The 11,059-nt window shown below is 46.0% G+C and overlaps 2 protein-coding genes across 2 annotated transcripts; both read left to right on the plus strand.

The window, feature by feature from the left end:
• Nucleotides 1-1,533: 1,533 nt before the first annotated feature.
• On the plus strand, nt 1,534-3,807 carry H6S33_011984 (uncharacterized protein; the record flags this gene model as incomplete). Its single annotated transcript, XM_044843345.1, has 3 exons — nt 1,534-2,007; nt 2,221-3,078; nt 3,142-3,807. The coding sequence occupies 3 exons, from the start codon at nt 1,534-1,536 to the stop codon at nt 3,805-3,807; spliced, it is 1,998 nt and encodes a 665-aa protein (XP_044695652.1).
• Nucleotides 3,808-4,312: 505 nt separating this feature from the next.
• Nucleotides 4,313-5,878, plus strand: H6S33_011985 (uncharacterized protein; the record flags this gene model as incomplete). The annotated part of the gene is made up of 4 exons (XM_044843346.1): nt 4,313-4,466; nt 4,538-4,697; nt 4,752-5,703; nt 5,771-5,878. 4 exons carry the CDS (start codon nt 4,313-4,315, stop codon nt 5,876-5,878), a joined length of 1,374 nt encoding a protein of 457 aa, XP_044695653.1.
• Between the last annotated feature and the right edge of the window lie 5,181 nt (nt 5,879-11,059).

Raw genomic sequence — 11,059 nt, forward strand, 5'->3', positions numbered from 1 at the left:
GCCATCGGAATACATAGTTACTCAGTACTTATATGTACATGTATGTACTTATTGGCCTTTTGATTTCATTCCATTTCCTTTAGCTATGGCTATAGTACTAGTCTCAATCTCGACTAGTTGTTTCAGAAGTCTAAAATGGTATAGCTGCATTATGATCCTAGAAAGCTCTCAAGGAATACACACGTGCATAGCCTTATAGTAGATTGGGATTTGAGGAAGGATCCTTGTCCACCTATAAGCATAAGGATAAACCGGATATTATAATCACTAAGCACTCACATATCATCACTCGTCTCTGTGGCTTTCCACTAACCCGAGCTTGAATTCTCCATATTGGGGCGGTACGCTTACATACGGTAGCGCGCGCTTTTCATTAATCTTGTCGCGGGTCATCTTTGTGATTTATGACTTAGCAATTGTCCAAGACTTCGGTGTCGGCCCCCAAATCGAGTGAGGCTGAGCCTGCTTACAGCGCCGTATATACCTACTCGGGGTGAGACAAGCGGGGCGTTGCTAGGCTCGGAAATTAAGATTAAGCTTTTTTTCTTTTTGCTACTATTTTCAGTGGGTATTGCAATTGTTTTCTTGACGTGCTGTGGCCGAATTCAAGATTACATAGGTATACACGCAATCAATTGTACCTAGGCCTTCATAATATTACTACATGTAGTAGCTATGGACTATAGTGTCCTGAGTACATGTATTATTATATAACAGATCACTAAAGCCTGGAATATTCATGAATCGATTACGACCACCTAGGGTAACAAGTACAGGCTCCCCCTCAGCAGTACTCGTAAGTTCATAGCGTTTCCGAACACGACCAATATTGCATGACATACAAAAAGGTGGATTTAGCGCTTTTTATATGGTATGCAATTGCAGTCGTGTTCGGAAACGTCATGAATTTACGAGTAGACACAGGCACAGGATCTATTTAGGGTAACAGTGTTACCAAGCAAACATTCGGAGTAACACCAGCCAGTTAGTTACCCGGTCCGATGGGGCGGAACACAACTCTTCCGTGCGGCACCGTTCATGTAGGAGCGAATCACAACCATGAACTCACATGTCGTATGAATGCTGTCCGTCCCCCTAGATTCATCCACTCCTCCTGCTACTCATGCAACGTCACTTTTACGCAGGAATAGAGTAGATTATCAACGCCCTACTATGGTGCGGTGAAACCTGCATGATGTATGATCTATCCGTTGGTTGTGCTTCTGGTCGATGGCGTCCTCGAGGGATACGATATAAAAATGCCCCTTCCTCGCCTCCCCACCCGGCCATCCGCGAGAGCGGAGCAGGGCCCGTTGAGCGAGCGAGCTGGAATATATAATCTTCGAGGATTCTCGGTAACACGTGCTTACTAGATTCTCCTTTTCTTTTCTTTTCTGCTTTTGCGAATTATCTTACAATTATTACTCTTACCTTATACCTATACTTCTACATCCTACATACCTAATCTACAAACCTCACTCACATAATATAATTTATATAAAAATACCCCAAAAGCCATTACGACCAGCAAGAATGAGCACGGCAGTCCACGCCGGAAGTAGCCATACTGGCACCTCACCGATTGTTCCTCGGAGCCCCTCACTTCTATCGCCACCATCTTCAAATCCACCTTCAGCAGAAGCATCTCCACAGCTAAAACCCCTTCCACCAATTCCCACAGACGACTCCAGTGGAGAAGAAGAGACTACATACAATGACGTGATCCGTCCAGGGGAAATCAACGTCCAGGAGATCGACGCTGAGTCCATTATTGCTCCTGTAATATCACGAAGCCAGTCCACTGCACTATATAGAAATGCCCTCTCGCCTACTAGGACCACCGCTCCCACTGGCTTATTCCAGCCAGGAAGCGCACAGGATAAACGCACGCAAACCTATGGAAGAGTGTATCCCAATTTCGTGGCAAGGGAAAAGACACAAGTGCAAGCAGCTCAGGGGAAGAAGTCAAGGCCATTTTTTCAGGTCCCATCACTGCAGATGCCAAATGTGAGCCTACCGAACGTTAGCTTGCCATCCTTTAGTGGGGTAAACACTCGTCTGCGCTCCAAAACGTTATTCAACCCCCGTTCTGGGGCATCAGGGGCCACAGGAGGGGGAGGTATAAACTCTTCGTTCTTTGCGGACAGGGCTTCGGCATTTTTTGGCCGTCCAGAAACAACGACGGCCACGGCGACTACTAATGAAGAATTGGCAAACCAGAAGAAGCCTAGACCGCCTGCACATAGGCGATCATCTTCACATCCGTCCGTACTCATGGATCCACTCTCCCGAAACCCATCAGCTACATCATCACTAGGCGATGATTCAAAGTTCTTGCATATCCACGCTCCGGCCAACGCACGATTCAAGGCCATCCTAGATGGGCTCCCGAACTTTCCAAATTTCCCACAGCTACCACAATTAGCGCAGTTCAATCCGTTCACTGACTCAGTGCCCGAGACTGCACCTAAGAACACTGCTGTTTCCCCAGCATTAGAAGCCTTGGATAATGTCACTGGTGATGTAGTAATTATGGGCGGATATAGGGGATCGATCCTCCGAGACAAAACAGCCGGAAACAGGCGTGTCTGGGTCCCGTTGAAAGTGGGTTTTAACCTCCGCAAGATAAACCTCGAAGTCGGCTTAGACCCAGAGGACGAGGAGAATATGAAAGACAAGATCGCTCCTTCGGGAATGCTTACGCATATCGGTCCTGTTGATATATCTAAGAAGCTCTTGAAACGCCTCCGCTCGAATGCAGATGCCCACGGACGTAGAGTACATGAGTGGGGATATGATTGGCGATTGTCTCCGGAACTTCTGTCCAAGCGGTTGATTACCTTTTTGGAGGGACTAGAGTGTAATTCTGGAAACCCCGAGGGAGGTGAAAAGAGGAAAGGGGCATTGGTAATTGCTCATTCACTCGGGGGGTTGATTACCAGGCATGCCATGAACCAGCGGCCAGACTTGTTCTCGGGTGTGGTTTTTGCGGGGACACCGCAGACTTGTGTCAATATCCTGGGACCACTGAGAAATGGGGACGCAGTGTTGATGAATTCAAAGGTTTTTACCGCACAGGTGAGAACCCGTCTCTTTACTCTTCTTTATAAAATGTGTCTAACCTGGTGACTGCGTGGATAGGTGAACTTTACTCTCCGTACATCCTACGCCTTCCTGCCTGAAAGCGGAGAATGCTTCGTTGACCGCAACACCGACAAACCCCTTCCACTCGACTTCTTCAACATCAAAACCTGGCAAGACTACTGCCTGTCCCCCTGTGTCTCCACGTTTACCCCATACCCTGCGCCCTCAACCAGCACCTCTGTTCTCGGGACTTTATCTGCCTTCACCTCCACTGCCGACCTAAGTAAAGACCGCAGCATAGCCCCACAGACGTCCTCCACCCCGTCAACAGGAGCCGACCAACACCCCACTCTCCCACTCTCTCGTACAATACCGTATCTCGAGCGTACTCTATCCGAAACACTCCGCTTCAGGAAGGCGCTGGAGTATAACCCAGAGAAGGGAGCGTTGTATCCGCCACAAGCAGTGCTATACTCGAAAACGTCGCCGACAGTGAGAGGTGCGAAAGTGGATGGGTTGGAGGGAATTAAGAGGGCAGATGCATATGTAGATTTGTTATTTGGCGCCGGGGATGGTGTCTGCTTAGCGAAAAAAGCGATGCTCCCCGAAGGGTATAGATGTGCGAAGAGGGTGGCCGTAGACAGGGGTCACATTGGATTGTTGGGAGATTTGGAGGGAGTTGGAAAGTGTGTGGATGCTTTGGTGAAGGAAAGAGGATGGTAATCAAAAAAGGTTCTAGTTGTTGACAATTAAAAAGAGGGAGTACATAGATAGGGTCTTGGGTTTGGCGTTTTTTTGTTTTGTTTTGTTTTGTCGTAAAAAGTAGATATCAAGAGTACAAAACAATAGTTAGGTATTTTGTGATGCAAATCACGCAATTCATGATCATCCAATTCCTAGAAGCCTTTCTAGGAGAGGCATCTGTCCCCGGTTAACTCCTTCCTCCCCCACGGGCATATTTTCCATCCATAGCATACTCCAACTGCATACTCCGAAAACCTACCCACCTATCATTACCGGCCAGAGTGATACTCCATGATGCACACCACAAACGACCCACGTGGATGCCAAGAAACGCCTTATTTGTATTCCCGTGACCTGCAGGCAATGCCAACGTCAACAAAGCTAGGGCCACTGTAGATACATATATCCTGGCATCTTTCCAACTTTCCCACATCCGAAGATACCACACTACAACCTCCAGAGATAACCACCTTAAAATCCCAAAATGACAACCTTCGTCCCGCCCCCGCCATACAGTCCTCAGGAGCTGAAATCCCTATATCCAGATAGCCTTGAATTGCACCTTGTACAGCTTATATTCCGCCATGGTGAAAGAACACCTGTGGGTGCGAGGTTTCAGGAAACGGGGTTGTCGCCTTGTGAGTCAATCTTAATACCATAGGTTAAACTTGGGCCAATTGGGGATTGAACTGATTGCATGGGATTTTAGTGTGGCCGTATTGTAGCTCTGCAGCAAGATTTAAGGCGGCCGTAGTAGAGAACACTGGCGAGTGGAGCGAGCTTGCTTTTAAAAGAAGAACCGAGACTGTCGGGGATAAAGGGCAGGCAGTTGTCAGTGGTGCCAGTACTGGTACGGAGGATTCAATCTGGTGAGTCTGAACAAGTTGAAAGGAAACGTGGACCAACTAATTGGTTGTTTACAGCTCATTTGGTGAACTCACCGACCTCGGAAGACAGACCACCCTCGCACTTGGTCAACGCGCCAGAAACCTCTACATCAACCAACTCGGCTTCCTCCCTCCCAGTCCTGGCCCCCAATCCAGCCACTACCTCCGCGCTACTCCCGTCCCAAGAGCTCTAGAGTCGCTCCAACAAGTCTACACCGGCTTGTACCCCACTTCGACATGGGGTCCTACTCCCGAGATACCTATAATCTACCAGCGCTCCTTCTCGCAGGAGAATCTATTCCCCAATGAAGCCAACTGCCGGCGCTTCCTCATGCTGACTCGCGAGTTTGCCTCTCTCGCGGCCCAAAAATGGAATGACTCACCGGAGATGCAGTATCTACAAAGCCGTATCGGTAAGTGGGTTGAAGGCGGCGTCAAAGTCGACGGAAAGCCGCGGCTGTCTGGAATTATGGATACCATAAACGCAACGCTCGCGCATGGCCCTGCGACGAAGCTTCCGGGTGAGTTCTATGAGCCTGAGGTGCTGGCTGCGATGGACAAAATCAATGTCGATGAATGGTACCGTGGGTACTCGCAATCCTCGGAGTACCGACGTTTAGGCATGGGTAGTCTTCTGGGAGATGTAGTGGACCAGATGGGAAGGTCTGCTAAAGAGGATGCAGACAAGGAGGGAAGACTGAAGGTTGCTTTAATGGGCTGCCATGATACTACACTGGCAGGACTGCTGGCGTCGTTAGGCGCTTTCGACAATAAGTGGCCTCCCTTCACCAGTAGTATCGCCTTCGAGATGTTTAGGAAGAAGGAGGTTAGTCAGGGGCGGGGGTTGTGGGCAAGATTAATGGGTGGTGGTAGGGCGAAGGACGAGGATTATTATGTGAGGCTGAGGTATAATGAAGTTCCTGTTGTCGTCAAGGGGTGTAAGAAGCCCGGAAACCATCTAGAGGGTGATGAGAGCTTTTGTACCCTTGTAAGTTTACCTATGAATTTCGTATTTTCTTATTGATAAATTAATGCTAACAACTCATGGGTTATAGGCGGCGTTTAAAGAGATTGTAGCAAAGATGAGGCCAAAGGATTGGCAGAAGGAGTGCCTAATGAACATGGATAAAAAGGGCATCCCACCAGTCGAGGAGGTGGAATAAATAGTATCTTAGCATCTTCCTTTATTCGTTGTTCCTTCCTTCCTTTCTCTTGTTTGTTGGCTAGAATTTCATAGACTTAAATAGGTCCCTTGGTCATGCATGAGATATCACTCGACCATGTTTATCATATTTTTATGCTTGACTGCCTCTAGAATGTTAAAAAGCAAATTAGCATGTGGTGTAATTCTCAAGGAGAATAAAAAAAGATACCATCATTTCTAAAACCTAGGCAACAAACTACCTGCGCCTTCTACGCCGGGGTTACTTCGGACGTATGTATATATATGCGTCCAATCACTGCCCCAACACATTCGAACTAACTCCATGTCTTCTTTCAAATTCCCTTTTTATGGACCTTGAAAGATACCCCGAGAAAGATCAATGCAACACATGGTATTCCAAGTTTTCCCATTGCGTCTCCCTGGGCGATTAGACTCGATGCTTGCACCATTGCCAGCCAGGTAGAATACGTCGAATTCTTAGAAAATCCTGTGGCAATGATGAGAATAATAGACCGAGAGGCGACTTGCGGAGAATCAATTTTCATCATGTCCACTGAGCTGGCCTCTGGTAGTGAACTTAAGCGGCGGTACACCGATACTCTCCGAAAACAACTGTGAGACAATTTATAAACAAAAACTATAGAGGTTCCACGGGTATTAACTACGATAAGAAGTATTATGACCAGGTAAAGAAGCAAGGACTTACGTGATTACAATAACCTCCAAGAGTGCCATCACCGTTTCGGCTTTCTCTCTTTGCTCAACTGCTGGGCTTGAGTCGATAACCCTTTCTTTCCCTTTCCGGGTAGAGCCACCAATGGTAAGACCCAACGATCCTGGATATTATAGTGTGATATCTTTTGCTCCGATTTCAGACGGACGATCCGAATCATATACTGTGCCTTGAATTTTTTTTCTTTTAGAGGAACCAAATCTATGGAGCTCTCTCCCAGACAACGTCCAACTTGCAGCATTCAAAAACTAGTTTTCGAAAGGATAAATGTTATTCTCCCAAGGTCTCAACAGCGTTTCATGCAAGTGATAGCGCCAATTTTCGTGTCATTTAACTTGTGCTTTTGAAGGTCGACCTCAAGTACGCATATCGATTGATGAGAAGCATTCTTTCTCGTTTACTTAAATCTTACCATGCTCTATACACCACTGTGTTCGGACGATAATCAGCCCTAAGTGAGCGTACAATTCTACAACTCGGAGCTCGAAACAGAATGACACTTTGCCAGCTATAGTTGAGATATCAGTCTATTGAACTCCTTTTAGTGGCGAGGGTAACACTCCGAGCCCAAAATACCCAATTGGGGTTGATCTACCAACGCTGCAACATTAACGTTGAAGGTCACATCTCGTTTTTCTGCCTTGACCCCAACTTCTATTTAAAGTACCGCTCTGTTCTTTTCCGATGTGTTGATTAGTTAACCGATTGCCAAGAGACGATCATGTTGTTCCCTTATAGCTTCGTACTAGTATTAGGATTATCATGATATTATTATGTATGCAAGTGTGTGCCGCACTGTAGTAGGAAGTCTGATGCGCGCGTGCCTGCTGTTACTCAGTGCTGTAGGTATATTTTTCCCTCCTAAACTAGGAACTTAGAACTGTGCTATCCATCCTTCTAGAAGGTAAAATAATTTCAAAGCCGTGAGGCATTTCTTTCATAAGAACTCTGTTGTAGTTGACAGACTTTCCATGGTGATATTCGTATTATAACAACAACGTGTGCCATGCGAGTGCCGCCGGCCCCGGGAGTTTTTAATCTTTTTTCTCTCTCCCATAACCCTGCTAAAGAATTTTCTTTCTCCTTTTCTTTGTTCCCCCATGACCTCGATTTGGACCTTTATCGATAGGCTCATTTGCCCCCGTACCGAGGATTAAAGTAGAGTAAGGCTGTTGCTAGCTAGCATAACTAACCATGATTAAATCCCTGCAAACAACACTTCGGGATCCCCGTCGTTCGAAATAAAACCAATGACGTATAATTCCTCCTAGCCCCGGAACAACGACGTGAACGTGCACCTCTAGTGGGAGGAAGGGAAAAAGAGGATACTTTACATCCGCATCTGTTGCCGTTTCCCGAGAGAGAGTTCTGAATAATGGACCACCTGCTTGATGATGATGATGCTGTTGTAACGGTAGTTGTGTGCTAGCGATCGTGGTGTAGTGCTCTCAAATTGGCTTTTTAGAGTACGTACATAGATGTCTTTCTTTGTCTCCACCTCCGTCCGGAGTGTGTCTGAACCTCGTCCGGTTCCTTCATGTATTAGGTAGGTACTCTTTTCTGCCAGTATCCGGGACCTTGCACTAAGCTGAGACTCTAGTGTGAGGTGGGTGGATTGGAAAAAAAAAAAAAAAAGTGCCGAACCCACGAACGTTGCAGCGGAATAAACTTTTCAACCCTCGGAAGAAATGTGAGATTCAGCAACAGTAACATCGTCAGCCCAGCAAAGAAGAAAAGGAAAAAGGGATAAAGCCGGGTCGATGATGTAACTATATGTATTTAATTGGCACTCTAAGTATATAGTAGTGGTACCTGCCCCAGCCAGGACAGGTCTGTATGTACATAACTACATAACAATTTCAAGAGTCATAGGTGATGCACCGGACGACGATGACTGATTTGGCTGGTTTTTGCCCAAGGCCACGGGACCTCATTCACTTATGACTGTGTACCTGGTATGGAACAAATCTTTGGACTTTGAGATCCGACGTCGTCTGTGTCAAGCAGTTACCCGGACATCGCACAACGTCAAATGTTTGCTTTGCTTTTTATGACATCATTGTCAGGAGATTGGAAATCTGGTTCTGTTTCTCTGTAGCTTCCCGAGTCCCCCGTTAACGAGCGTAGGAAACGACCTTTTTTGCTTCTTCTTTTCTTCCTCGAATTCGAGTGCAATGTATGAGATGTTTCAAGATGAGACGACGTGTTATGGGGTTAAGTGACATCGTTAATTAATTAATGGTGTTGATGTCAAGGGCAGCAGATCCTAGCTTGGGCCAGTTAATCACAAGAGATGAGAGAACAGAGATGTCACGGCTAATGTGATTCAAGCTTTCCCAGTGAGATTATTTATTTTTTTCAAGCCTTTTCTTAGTAATATGTAACGATTTTCCCATTCCACCCGACGCTGAAAGAAAAGGAAAGGGGGGGAAAATATCAAAAATAAACAAGACAATAGCCAACCTACAAGTTACAAGTTACAAATTGTTTTTATACACCAATAGGAAAAATCTTCCGCCCCAGCTACGCCGCAGACTGGGCAAAACCAGACCCAAATACGTGGAATTGACAAGCTCTCTGATGCAAGATGCCTAACAAAAATGCAAATGACGCCCCGTAACAATGAAAAAGAAACTTATATCCAAACATTGAAAGGAGAAAACCACGCGAAAAAAGAAACCACATCTTAAAACAGAAACCATCTTCCATCCTCTCTTCACACCGTCCCCCTTCGTATCAATCTGGGACTCTCCTACAAGATGGTTATCGTGTCATCATCAGAACTCTAAAATGCCTGAAACAATTTCTCGCCCAGAGTGAAAGGCCCGTAGTCTTGAAATCAACTGACGAGTTAGGAATCCCGAAACGAAACAGGACGAAGAGTCCAACATCTCATTAGGGGCTCAATCTGAGAGTAATCAAATCGGCGAGTAAAACGAAGAAAAAAGACCAAACCCTTTCATAAACCAAACTAAACAGTGGAAAAGAGCCAAAAAGCCAAAAAGCCAAAAAGCCAAAAGAGATAAAATAGGGAAAAAAGAGAAACGCGAAAGCAAACACTTTACACCCCAAAACACCATATATCAAAACATAGATCAAGGCGGTTCGAGAAAACCAATGGAAAAAGGAAGGTGGAAAAAAATACAAGAATGATGCCCGAAGTAGTCAATAGCAATAGCCGTCCTATCGAAAATAGAACTAGAAAAAAACCAGATTAAATGCGGGTATAAAATATGCATGCCCAAAGCCCCCATGAATATGACAAAGGAAACAATAAAAAAATGAATGATATCGAATGGCCAGTTCCATTAGTCGAAAATATTCAAGAGAAGGCCTGATCATCGAATAAAACAGCGCCTGTGAGGGCGGATTTTCCGCTATAAAATGTTACGATCTCACTCGGAGATTGTGGCGGGAATTGTAATCAAAAGAATCCTCCTCCTTGCCATTGGACTGGGAACGGGTATTCTGGGGTTCTCCAGATATCCCAGATACGCTTCCTAACCCTCCTCTGCTACCACCTCCACGTGTTTCTTGTCGAATATAAGACTTCGTTACTTGTGACGCGGAAGATAATGCACGCCTTGGCAGAACGTGGCTCGGCGAGAAGTATTCCCAGTCAACTGGATCCCATGACCTCTTGCCAGCCAATGGAAACCCATATCGATCATCCATCGTTCCATCTATGCCCTCTTCCTCTTCGGGAATTGGCTCATCGTCAACCCATCCAACAGTGTATCCATCCTTATCCCCAAACAATAGCATTGGTTTCTTGTCAACATCTTTTTCAGGACTCCGACTCCTTCTATCGATTCCAGAATTACCCCATGGTTGGGGACTTGTAGACGCAGTACTTGAAGTGGTAGCGGCGTTACCTGTTGGCGGTGCTGTGAGAATCCACCTCGCCCATGTGGTCCCAGAAAGATGATCCATCGGAACTGTAACTGCCCTAGGTTGCGACCATGTTGCACTCCAAAGATAAACGACACCCTGCGATTTTGATTGTTCTCCGGCAGTGCTGTCGGGAGTGCACTGGATCATCAAAAGGTCTGGTATAGTAGGATGCCAACTAATAGACTTGATAGGGTTCATTTGGACCAAAACTGCATATGGTCTAAGTAATTTTAGGGACCAGATCCAAACTGTTGTTGGCATACTGTCATTTCGGGTTGCAATAAGATTCCCATCAGGCTTATTAAAAGCAATTGTAGAGATGCCATTCTTAGGCTGAGTGTCTCCTGGGTTAGGTGTAATCATTGGCAGCGTCGTGGGTTGTTGAACTTGGGCGTAATGACGTTCCTTTGGAGACTTGATACATTCAGACCATACAGTTACTCCTGGGAGTCGGATAGTTCTCGTATGATTCATCTCAATTACCTATTTACCCCACACATGTTAGCCCAATTGCAAATTTTCCCAAACGGAATTTCCCGAGCGATTATGTAC

The sequence above is a fragment of the Morchella sextelata genome (genome assembly GCF_020137385.1).
Source record: "Morchella sextelata strain SCLS chromosome Unknown scls_7, whole genome shotgun sequence".
NCBI classification, from domain to species: domain Eukaryota; kingdom Fungi; phylum Ascomycota; class Pezizomycetes; order Pezizales; family Morchellaceae; genus Morchella; species Morchella sextelata.